This window comes from Exophiala oligosperma (genome assembly GCF_000835515.1).
Source record: "Exophiala oligosperma strain CBS 72588 unplaced genomic scaffold supercont1.5, whole genome shotgun sequence".
Lineage (NCBI taxonomy): Eukaryota > Fungi > Ascomycota > Eurotiomycetes > Chaetothyriales > Herpotrichiellaceae > Exophiala > Exophiala oligosperma.
In genome coordinates, this window is record NW_015622822.1 from 643830 (window position 1) to 655235 (window position 11406).

At 52.1% G+C, this 11406-nt stretch overlaps 5 protein-coding genes across 5 annotated transcripts; 2 read left to right on the forward strand and 3 right to left on the reverse strand.

Annotated features, from left to right (window-relative positions):
• Nucleotides 1-447: 447 nt before the first annotated feature.
• On the reverse strand, nucleotides 448-1817 carry PV06_05617 (uncharacterized protein; the record flags this gene model as incomplete). Its single annotated transcript, XM_016406640.1, has 2 exons — nucleotides 448-1472; nucleotides 1526-1817. The coding sequence occupies 2 exons, from the start codon at nucleotides 1815-1817 to the stop codon at nucleotides 448-450; spliced, it is 1317 nt and encodes a 438-aa protein (XP_016262244.1).
• Nucleotides 1818-2644: 827 nt separating this feature from the next.
• Nucleotides 2645-3817, reverse strand: PV06_05618 (uncharacterized protein; the record flags this gene model as incomplete). The annotated part of the gene is made up of 2 exons (XM_016406641.1): nucleotides 3293-3817; nucleotides 2645-3248 (listed from the first exon to the last, which is right to left on the reverse strand). The coding sequence occupies exons 1-2, from the start codon at nucleotides 3751-3753 to the stop codon at nucleotides 2645-2647; spliced, it is 1065 nt and encodes a 354-aa protein (XP_016262245.1). The 5' UTR covers nucleotides 3754-3817.
• A 163-nt stretch (nucleotides 3818-3980) lies between these two features.
• Nucleotides 3981-5605, forward strand: PV06_05619 (uncharacterized protein). The gene has a single exon (XM_016406642.1). It carries the CDS (start codon nucleotides 4165-4167, stop codon nucleotides 5425-5427), a length of 1263 nt encoding a protein of 420 aa, XP_016262246.1. The 5' UTR covers nucleotides 3981-4164; the 3' UTR covers nucleotides 5428-5605.
• A 178-nt stretch (nucleotides 5606-5783) lies between these two features.
• PV06_05620 (uncharacterized protein) lies at nucleotides 5784-8322 on the forward strand. The gene is made up of 5 exons (XM_016406643.1): nucleotides 5784-6558; nucleotides 6616-6758; nucleotides 6811-7045; nucleotides 7102-7211; nucleotides 7280-8322. The coding sequence occupies exons 1-5, from the start codon at nucleotides 5974-5976 to the stop codon at nucleotides 8013-8015; spliced, it is 1809 nt and encodes a 602-aa protein (XP_016262247.1). The 5' UTR covers nucleotides 5784-5973; the 3' UTR covers nucleotides 8016-8322.
• PV06_05621 (uncharacterized protein) lies at nucleotides 8293-11046 on the reverse strand. Its single transcript, XM_016406644.1, has one exon. The coding sequence runs from the start codon at nucleotides 10967-10969 to the stop codon at nucleotides 8372-8374; it is 2598 nt and encodes an 865-aa protein (XP_016262248.1). The 5' UTR covers nucleotides 10970-11046; the 3' UTR covers nucleotides 8293-8371.
• Nucleotides 11047-11406: the final 360 nt, after the last annotated feature.

Below are 11406 nucleotides of genomic sequence, written 5' to 3' on the forward strand. Positions count from 1 at the left end.
CCGAATAAATTACAATCAAATTCTGGTGACGTCGGCACATAAAACGTTCCCCAAAGCATGGGAAGGCCGACACGTGATAAATGGAAGTTGTTGTCAACCACTACTCTTCCTGTCGTTTGATTTGATGAGGCAATGAGGAAAGCTACAGGATTTATCTTCTAATAGAAGGCAAGGCAATACGTTACGGTGCACCAGAACACGAACTCTAGACACAGATGCGGTGGTGGCTGATGAAACAATAAGGGGACGGAAAGTCTGTATGAATTGAATCATCCCTGCGACAGGGAGAATATTGGCTTCTGAAAATATTTGTGTATAAGATGTACAAAAGAGTGTGTGATAACAGCAAAGAAATGTCCTGGAACGCACAGGTGACCGAAGCGAGCCATTCAACGGAAACCCCATATCGCGTCCCTTCCAGCCCCATTTGAGTCAATCCGCCTGGTCTCAATATCCAAGCAAGGCGGACGCCCCAGGCTCGCTAGAGATGTAGATGACTTCGTGGTCATCATTGTAACCGTTGAATTTGGTAGCCGAGCATTTGGTGTACGCCCCCATGTTCTCGAAGAACAACCAGTCGCCAATATTGATAACCCCGGGCAGGAAGTAACGGTCGGCAATGATATCAATACCATCGCAGGTAGGTCCCCAGATGGAGTACTCGACCAGTCTCTCCTTGTTTTCTGGCGCAGAGAGGATTTGTGGCACTGGGTGTTGATGGTCGAAAATGATGTTTGAGAAGTTGCCGTAAACACCATCGTTCAAGTAGAGCATGTATGCCTTTTCTCCCTCTTCCTCACTGATCACTTCGCGACGGGCAATGACATTGGCGGCCAACGTGAAGGCGTTGGACGTGTAGTAACGACCAGGCTCTCCAATGACACGCACGTGAGGTGGGAAATGTTCCTCGATAGCTTCATTTAAATTTCCAGCAAACATCTCAAATGTTTCATCAACGAAACCTCCGCCAACATCAAGCATCTTCAGATCATATCCGAGCTCAGCTGCTTCGTCAAAGACATATCGAGCATCTTTGACCGCCTGTCCAAATGAATTTGGATCGCTGGCTCCAGATCCAACGTGGAAGCTGACTCCGACAATGTTCAATCCGAGCTCCTTTGCCAGAGCGAGCAACTCTTTCGCGTCAAGCAGACTCGCACCGTACTTGGCACTAAGGCGGCACAAGCTGGTTGAATCGTCGGTCAAGATTCGAAGAACCAATTCAGCATCGGGGTAACATTCCTTGATCTTTCGGAGTTCATCGGTGTTGTCAAAGGTCATCTGAGTAACTCCGACCTTGCGAGCGTGACGAAGGTATGATTTTGTTTTGCAAGGCTGGGCATAGATGATACGGTTTGGGGCTACGCCAAGACTGAGCACCATATCGATTTCAGCCCTAGATGCACAATCGAAGCCTGTGCCCAATTTCGCCAAAAGGCGAAGCACTTCCCGGTCTGGGTTGCATTTGACCGCTGTTTGAGATCAGCACTGGAAACACAGATCGAGCAAGGGGGATTGGACTAACCGTAAAAGGGCTTGACACGGCCTAGATTGAGCTTCCAACGAAGATGCTGGCGGTAAACTTCACCTAGATCCGCCACGTAAAACGCATCTTCTTCGCCGGGCTCGCAAGTATCAACATTGACACGGTCAATGTGTTCTTGAAGAACTTTCCTAATCAAAGCCTTAGAGGCAAAGCCAGTCACATCGGATTCAACGCCATGATTGTTGTTGGTGTCGAGATAGTCGACTTTATTGTCATTCAAAATAGTGGTTTCTTGGTGGTCAATGGCAATCGCAGAAGGTGCCATAACCATGCACAATCAACGTTAGGGGGGCTTTCTGGATTCTGCTCCTCTGGGGATCTGGCTTTGCCTCACTGACTCTCCCTCACGAGGAGGAAGAACCTCGAGTGGCGACCTATGCGGCAGCTGAACGGGAGGTGATTGTTGCAGGGGGCTTTCAGACTGAAAAGCAGAAAGCGGAATTGACGTTTGGCAGCTCAGCAGGTGGTGGACGAGTGTTAAGAATATGTCGGTGTTTGCAGGATGATGCAGTTTGAAAGCGAAGCGCGAACGATGTCGACGCCGTGGTATAGGGTGCCCTTGGAATGCCAAAGGCGAGTGATTGAGCTGTAGTAGAAAAAGCTGTGCCTCGATCAGACACGACTAATGTTGCTGTTCGAACAAAGTAGAATTGTTGAGGTGTAAAGCTGTTGAAGAGAAGTAATTGCTGTGCTGTTCGATAAGGATTTTTTTATTTTGATTGACGACAGTTTAGTGGGGGGCAAAGGCTCGGGAGGGCAAATGGAGGCCCCAGCAAAAATTCCAAGCCTCAGTGAATCATCGTGCGATCTCAGATGTCAGTGTGAATCAGCGCTAATAATCTGCACGGCCATTTGTGGGCTTTGGTGATCTCGGTCGTGCCGTTCTCGTTGAGTTTTTTGTGTGCGGGAATTTCGGAAGCACGTGACATGGATATATACTGGGGCACTGGGTCCCTCTCCCGCCAACATCAACGCAGCCGAAGGTAGACCTGCAGACCGCCATTGTCGACGAGGTAGTCGTGATAGCATCGGATTCTTGTATTGGCGTGATCTAGGTGACAACGAAGAGCGAGGAACAGCGCAAGATCAGCTTCAGTCTCATCCTTCCGAGGGTCGATAAACGTAGGTGTAGAATTCGATCGTGGGATGTTCCACATCTTGATCAGTGATTGTGTGAGGCAATGCAATATTGAGTGTTTCTGTGAGTTGGAAGGCGGTGTCTTGCATCCGTTCAAAGAAAATTGTATCGGCTTCGTGTCGTCTTTTGAATCCAACCAGCACAAGCACATTTGGTGCACGAGTGGCCAACTGCCTCAAAGTCTCTACCAAGTGGACACTGCTGTCAGGGTTGTAGATACAATCCGAAACCAAGATGAGATCGTAATTCACATTGGAACTATCGTCAAGGCCCGAAGCCCAATCCAACACCTCTGCTTGGACACTAGATCCTGCCAGCGGCGCCGCAGACTTTACATTGCTCGCCAAGATCTCCTGAGCATCTTGCAGGTCGGTAAGGAGCATATCACACTTGACAGATTGAGCGAAAGCGATGCCCACAATGCCACAGCCAGCCCCCAATTCCAGAACCCGTAAATGTCTCGTCTTGCTGGTTGTCAGCAGAGCGGTGAATTTGGTAACACCATCGACCGCCGGAGGGTTGAAGGCTTTGGCAAAGTACATCAAGAAGCCTAGACTAGCATCCCTTGACCTGTTGTTAGTCGATCCGACATAAGGTGAAGTACTCACCAGATATGTCGCGCGATACTGTCGCCCGTTTCTTCCCACATGCAGACTCGGCTTTTGTTGGGCAAGAGCAGCTGCCGTTCGACAATAGGTTCAGTTCGCTGCCTATCAACCATGGCGAAGGCCGGACTCCAGACATCAAGGATCTCGGGAATCCCGAAAGATGCAATAGTAGATGCTGTCTCGTTGGTCGTCACATGGAGTCGAGCAGATCTTGACATGTACTTTCCCGGGCAACCCGCAACGAATTTGAGGGCTCTCGAAGTAGCCTGCCACTTGATAGTCTGTGTATGAAGCACTCCATGAGGACGATTAGTCTCTACAACCTCTACGATGAGGTCAGCATCTAGGGGATAAAGGGAATCGCCCAAATCGGTAGTCACGGCGACCACAGCAGAGATGTCAACCGACTTCTTGCCGACATTGGTCTGTGGTGTGCGCAGAAACCGAATGTAATGGACCATGATCGGTTTAGGGATTCTGTCAAGAAAGACTTCAAGTAAGGGGTGTGAATGACTCTTTGTTGGCTGACTTGGGGTTCTTTTCCTGGTAACGAGTAAAAGTGAGGCGGCCAATCTGTGTTAGCCATTTGCGGCGCCCGCAGAATAGTTTTCCCGACTCCGGAGGCTGGGGGCTATTCAACGCTCGGCCCTCATCGTCCCGCATGATCCCCAGATAATCACCAGCCCGGCACCTGAATCAACCCCTTCTACGTAGTCAACATATCTCCGGTTGCGAACTTAGCCAGTCAGTCACATATCGGTACGGAGTACAAGCATGGCAAATGCCATACCGATGCGCATCGAATCAGCGCCTCGATTCAAGTCTTCCTATAGCGCAACTCTTTGGGAATCCGCGCCCTTCAGCCTTCCAACATGAACAACCCTGAGTTTCGCCAAACCCTTCAACACATCACCCACAACCTCGAGACTGCCAACCAGACTGCGCAAGAGAACATATATACATTCACACAACGCTACATTGACCCTTGTTTGTCCGGATTAAAGTCTTGCGTTGTGGACTGCACCGCACCCTGTTTCCCCAACCGAGAAGACAAACTGCGCCGGAAGAGAGGGAGGTCGCGTGGCAGAGCGGAATATAATTTTGACTTTTATGAGGCATGGGATGATGACGAAGCACTCGCTGAGACCTCCACGGCGTGGGGAAATGATGAGCTGGACAGTCTCTTAGCAGGTCATGGACCAAGAGTAGATCAACCAAAACGACCGAGAGCCATGAGCTATGGTTCTCGAGGACGGCGGAAACCGAACATCATGCAGGGCGAGTCCGATCATGATCCTACCATAATCCCAAGCTCCTCGTATCTAGGCTTCTTGGAACGTCTGCCCTGGAAACTGGGTGCTAGGAAATTACGATATAAGCCCTCGGCGGCAGACTTACAAGAGCACCCAGGAGCCACACGAGTACACCCTGCAGAAGTCGAACCGCTGATTGAAGAGCATGATGAAGACAGTAGCCCCTGGAGGAAAGGACATGGTCGACAAAGAAGTGATACTAACGCTTCTCGATCCACGACCAATTCACTTAGCTCTAGGGGAGATCTGATCATGAGCGACGAGGAGGATGACGCAGTCCCACTTGACGATGAATTTGCATCAGTCATGTTGGCTCGAAGAAATACAAATCAGGGTCTACCGGAAGACCAAAGCAGTGGCAAAGCGAGGACCCCTAGTGGAAAGCGTCCTGGAGCATCTCGCAGGTCGACGAGAACAACCTCTTCCAAGTCGATACGAAGCCCTGGTATGCAGAGTCAGCGGTCTGCTTCGGAGAGAAGTCTTGCACCTCCTGTGTCACCTACTCCCACAAGAGAACGCAGGGAACTGCCCACGATGCTTGATCTTAAGCTTCAAGAGGAGCAGGTGGCAAGAGAGGAAGAGTTGGAGATCAAGCAGAAAAGAGAGGCTGCACAGAGGCTGGCTGTACAGCGAGGCTTGAACGCAGGGAATGCGGTATCTGCGGAAGTCGATCCTTCTGTGAAAGAAGACCAGACAATTGCCAGTGTCGGTGATGAGGTCGATGACGACAGCAGTTCGGCGTCTTCTGAACCCCAAGCCATCGCGGATGGTTCTGCAGATCAATCTCAACGGAGTGCAATGGATGGGAAAGACCCGACATGAAAGGGAGATGTGAGGATTCGCGCAATTGGCAAGAGATGACGGTTCTTGTGTTCGGAACTAATTACGACCTAATGACTTGCAGCATACCTTACCTACCTAATGAATCTTGTCTGTATATGCTGAAATGAGCGAGATATAGTCCTAGTTAGACTGTACAGCCGTGTATTTTTACTTTGCATCACTGTATTATTCTATTCGTACGCATCACTGCTTCATTGCCTCGTCTGGTGTAAGCATCTATATTGTGTAGTTTCTCCTTATCAAAAACCTGACAAGGGTCTGGAGGGGCCGGATGCGGCCGTTATCTGTGGCTGGTCGATAACCTCATTCTCCGCCTGCACTTTCAACACCATAACCCTTGCGACTTGCGCCCGTACTCATTTGTTCCCCTGTGGTTGTCTTGACCGGCAATTACAATGCACTGTTCGAATCGGTTTGATCATTCAGATTCTACGAGACTATGACCTCGACTCGACGGAGTAGACAATCGCGACGATCCAGACATTTCTGAGCGCCCTTCCGCAGACCGAACGACCTCAACCCGTCATGAATAAACCCCCAGCTTCATTTCGCATTGACATGGACGACAAGAAGGCGTGGAGTCCCGAGTCCTCATCCGAACCATCTGCTTTTGAGGGAGACATGCATCAGGTGAAGAGAACATTTACACGACGGCTCACCGAGAGCTTCAAGCGAGACCCGAACGCCAGCGTCACACGATCATCTGTCAGCGCGTCCGACCATCATCATCATTATGATGCCGAGGCCGCGGCGCAGGCGACTGCCATGTCGCCCTTGCTGCGTAGACTCAAGGGTCGACACCTGCAGATGATAGCGATCGGCGGTAGTATTGGAACAGGCCTGTTCGTCGGGAGTGGAAGAGCGTTGGCCTACGGAGGTCCTGCGTCGCTATTAATCTCCTTCAGCCTGACAGGCACCATGTTATATTGCACGGTACAGGCGCTGGGAGAGCTGGCTGTGCTATTCCCAGTTGCCGGTTCCTTTGCGGCGTATTCGACTCGATTTCTCGACCCAGCCTGGGGATTCGCCATGGGCTGGAATTATGCAATGCAATGGCTGGTTGTACTGCCATTGGAAATCGTCTCTGCCTCTATCACGGTTGACTATTGGGTATGCCATGTTCTATTCTATGGTTACACATCGGAGGGGAACTGACAATGACACCAGGTACACAATATTGGCTTGAACGCCGCGTGGGTGTCCATCTTCCTCGTCATGATCGCCATCATCAATTTCTTCGGAGTAAGAGCATACGGAGAGGCTGAGTTCGTCTTCTCCGTCATCAAAGTCACAGCGGTGATAGGATACATGTGCGTATCACCCTCTTAACCATGGTGTACTGCGAGTCTGACAACATTCTAGTTTGCTCGGCGTGCTCGTTAATATCATGGGTGGCGTTGATAGCAACGGCCAACCTGATGGCAGTTACATGGGCTTCCGTCTCTGGCACCATCCAGGAGCCTTCCACAATGGCTTCAAAGGCCTGTGCAGCACTTTCGTAACTGCTGCCTTTGCCTTCGCAGGCACTGAGCTGGTTGGTCTGGCTGCCGCAGAAACAGAGAATCCCAGAAAGACTCTACCAACAGCTATCAAACAGGTCCGTGGCAGGCATTTCCCCGTTCTCAGGTGGACCAATTTTGACAATACATACAGGTATTTTGGCGTATCACACTCTTCTACATCGTCAGTCTTTTGATTGTCGGCACACTCGTTCCCTACGACGATCCACGGCTTCTGAACGGCCAAAGCAACGCTGATACCAAGTATGTCTTTCAGTCGTTCATCGTCGATCTGTTGTTCGCTATATCTAGAACTGACGCTTCCCTTTCAGGGCCTCTCCATTTGTCATATCCATTCAAAACGCCGGCCTAGCCGTCCTCCCCTCGGTGATGAATGTGGTGATAATGATATCAGTCCTGTCCGTGGGCAACTCGAGTATCTACGGCTCCTCGCGTACACTGGCCGCACTCGCCGAGCAACGTCAAGCACCCGCTTTTCTGGCGTACATTGACCGCAAAGGCCGACCCCTCTACGCTATCATCATCGCCACGGCCTTGGGCGTCCTCGCCTTCCTCGCGGCGTCCACGAAACAGCAAGACGCGTTCAACTGGATGCTCGCCCTCTCGGGGCTCTCGTCCATCTTCACGTGGGGCAGCATCTGCCTGGCGCACATCCGCTTCCGCAAGGCCTGGCTCCTGCAGGGCCACACGCTCGACGAGCTCGCCTTCCGCAGCCCCGTGGGCGTCGTGGGCTCCTGGATCGGGCTGGGCTTCAACATCCTCGTGCTCATCGCCCAGTTCTGGACCGGCTTCAGCCCCGTGGGGTACGAGAGCGACAGCACCAGCTATCTCGTCATCAACTTCTTCCAGGCCTACCTGGCCGCCCCCGTCGTGGTGATCATGTACATCGCCTACAAGGTGTACATGCGCACGAGCGTCATCCGGACGAGGGACATGGACCTCTTCACCGGAAAGCGCGAGATGAACGTCAAGAGCCTCGTCGCCGAGGAGAGGGCCGACAGACTTAACTGGCCCACGTGGAAGAAGGTTTATAAATTTTTGTGCTGATCTTTTCCCCCCTCCCGTTCTCGTACCGGTTGGTGGTAGGTCACTGTGCAGGGCACCCGTTGGATTTTATGTTTGCGTCAAAATTACTGGATCTTGGTCAAGGGTATTGCGCATGTATATACCCATGTTAAGTTACGACGTGATGGATTGATGGGTTATGGATATACATTTGAGTCTCGGCGTGAACATTGACCAGTGGATTCTACGAGACATTTCTGGGGCACAGCTTTCGGGTATTACACTGACAAATATGTAAATGTTCGAGATGTCCAAGACATTCAAAAAATATTGACCATTGAATATACTCTATGACATATTGTACCTTGTGAATGCCGTCTCTAGTCTGTCGTGTTTCCTCATCTCGATCCTCTACTCCCTTTGATGGCGGCGATCGCGCTGCGTCGGTGGGCACTCTCGGCGAACAGGGCCCTTACCAGGTCGACGACCTCGTCGGCCGAGAACTCCAGACTCAATTCGCCCTCGGTCCAGAGGTACTTGATGTCGACCAGTGAGCTCTCCAGGATGTTGATCAGGTATTGAAACTTGAGCCAGCTGGAGACGTAGACCGCCGTCATGGGCACCGGACCCTGACCGTCCGGGTCCGAGGCTTCCGCGGCGTTCGGCGGCGACGTCGGGGGTGCACTGAAGAACAAATCTCCAAGGGACGCGACCTGCTGACAAAACGCGGTCAGGCGGCGGGATTCGGGCTCGGATATGTCCTCCATCTCCTCGATCGAGTCGACCATCTTGTTGATGACCATGGCCACGAGCGACCCGACGCTCTGCATGAGCGCCGAAGTCGACAAGACCGGCCGCCACGTCATGTGGAGGGCGCGGATGCGGTCCACCACCGCCGACACGGCGTTTTCGATCTCCTGCGAGTACGGGAACTGCGTGCACGACGTGAACCCCTGGGCGCCCTCGAGGAGGTCCCAGACAATCAGTCGTTGCGTCTCCATCTCCTTGGAGTACGCGAGGCGGGCAAACTTTTCCATCGACGACACGTCCGACGCGACCTTGGGCAGGGGCATGCCGCCTGCAGGGGGGACGCTCATCGACATCTCGCGCAGTCGCTCGGCGATGTACAACGAGTCGTTGTACCGGTGGATGTCGGTGAGCGAGGCTGATGCGCCGCCGCCGCCGCCGCCGCCTCCGCCGTAGTAGGTCGGCGCGGTAGCGCGGAACATGGCTAGGGCCAACGTGGGAAGAGCAAGGAGCCCTCGTGTCGCCGAGGAAGAGTTGAGCGCGTCGTGTGGATTGTCCTGGATGGCTTGAGCGTCAGAAATGTCTCTGCCTATGATCTCCACCAGGTGGTCGGGGATGTCTGTGATGCTGTACAACTCGGTCAGGGTGACTTCTTGCTCTTGGCTTTGTTTGTTCTCTTGTGCACCGTTTACTCGTTTGCTGTTGTTGCCCTTGTCGCTTTTGGCTGCTGACTCTGATTTTGTATCAGCTGCCCCATCGTCGTCCCAACCCCAGGCATCACCCGCATCATCTTCTGCATCTTGGTCCGACGCAGTGCCGTTCTTGTTGTCTTCGCCCTTGACTTCGGCTTGATTGCCGGCATCGTCGTCATCATCAAATCCCCACCCGCTGGCATCTTCCTCTTCTTCTGCTTGGCGGGTTTCATTGCTCTCTGCTTTGTCTTTGTCATCGTCCCAACCAGCATCCCAATCATTGGCGTTGTCAGCATTATCGCCGTTCTCACCTGTTGTAGCAGAGAGAACACGTCGTTCGACTCTTTCGACTTGTCGTAGAGTCCCCTTTGAGTTGGCAAAAGCTTTCCGAACGGCGTCCAGGGTTGCTGCTTTGCGCTTGTTAAGCCACGCCCGAGGAAGGTCGTCCACCCAGTCCTGCAGCTGCTTTTGGCCCTCCCACTGCATTGACTGCAGCTCTTTGTATATGTTTGTGGCCTTGTTTTGAAGTTCGTCCAGTTCGTGAAGCATTGTGAGGTCTGTCGGTAGGCCGGGATTCAGCCAGTCGTTCACGAGCAGAGTCATCAAATCGCCTAGTATAGCTTTGGCTGCCGCAGATTGGATTGTGCTGGCAAAGCGAGTCCGCATAAAGTCGATGAACGTTCGAACAAAGTCTAGGACTAATTCAAGTGATGGGCTTGTTCGGCCCAACTCGAGGCTTAGGGTGTTTCCACCCAGCTTGAAAGCGACCATTTTCAGCCGAGAAGCTTGTCTCAGAGGTTGTAGCACAAGCGCCTTGAGTTTGTCGGTCAATGGCTCTAATGAATCCGTGGAATCGCCGAGCAGATTCAGAGCTCGAATCAGGACGTCGGAATTCGTGGCCGAGCTGTCGCCTTCGGTGGGCGAAACTTCGATGCTGGCCTGGTGTTGCTCTCGATGCACTGAAATCTGGGCGTTCAACTTTGTTTCCAGCTGTACTCTGGCCTTCAACCGAAACTCGTCCTTGAGATCCCTGATGATTGTGGATATTCGAGATCTCAGTATGTGGGCGGTCTTCTTGTCCAGCTCTTGAATCTTCGCCGCGGCTTCGCAGGGATCGCCGCCGTCTTGTAAACACTCTTCCACATCTCGAAGTGCCCGGGTGGCCTTGCTTGCGAGGTCGAGCTCTTTCATCACATCGCCTGTAAACTCAATCTCCGTCTCCAAAAGCTCAACTTTGCGCTGGAAATCTGTCGCCTCTTCTCGTAACGCCTGAACATGCTGATGGTCCTCGACGATGCGTTTCGATTCCTCCTTGCATCGCACGATATCCTCCTGAACCTTTTTGGCTTGTGTGATCCAAGTTTCAACATCCCCGTTGTCATCCTGGTTTGCCGCCTTGATCTCTTCGCTGATTTCACGTTGTGTCTTTGCAATTTGGTCGAGCAGTGAAGGGAGGATTTCGGGAGACAGCTCGGAAGTCAGGAGAGGTTCGGACTGTGGGAATGTGCCATTTACAATAGCCTCACATAGGGCACCATCGTCGATTACACCTGGCATTGTCCTGGCTTGCTTCAGCCTTGAACGATGAACAGGGCGAGACGCTGACTTGGTGGTCCGTCTTGCGCGTGTGCTGGCTACTGGCCAGAAAGTTGAAATGACATCAAAGCAAGTTTCACGGCGAGGCTGAAGATACGAGGCTACCAAGGCTAGCCTCCTTTTAGAAACACCCAGACTCGTTCTGGTTTCTATCACGAAATGAATGATCGTCCTTCCATCGTAGCAAGGTCATGTGAAACTTGGTAACGAAGTATTCATACGGAGTATAATACGCTTTAAGAGAATCGGTACACAACATCCTCAAATTTATCAACAGCAAAGACATAAAACCACTTCAACTCCTCCCGATCGTCGACTCTGTCGGTGCCACTTCCTTCTTCACTCGTAGTAGTAGCACAACTATTCCGGATCCCGTGCTCCGCGTTCCCAGGAATATA

Excerpts from the sequence above, each read along its gene's own strand:
- PV06_05619 (XM_016406642.1), top strand. The coding sequence starts at position 4,165 with ATGAACAACCCTGAGTTTCGCCAAACCCTTCAACACATCACCCACAAC.
- PV06_05620 (XM_016406643.1), top strand. The coding sequence starts at position 5,974 with ATGAATAAACCCCCAGCTTCATTTCGCATTGACATGGACGACAAGAAG. Across the intron at positions 6,559-6,615 it reads CTATCACGGTTGACTATTGG|GTACACAATATTGGCTTGAA; the intron begins GTATGCCATGTT and ends CAATGACACCAG. Across the intron at positions 7,046-7,101 it reads TACCAACAGCTATCAAACAG|GTATTTTGGCGTATCACACT; the intron begins GTCCGTGGCAGG and ends CAATACATACAG.
- PV06_05621 (XM_016406644.1), bottom strand. The coding sequence starts at position 10,969 with ATGCCAGGTGTAATCGACGATGGTGCCCTATGTGAGGCTATTGTAAAT.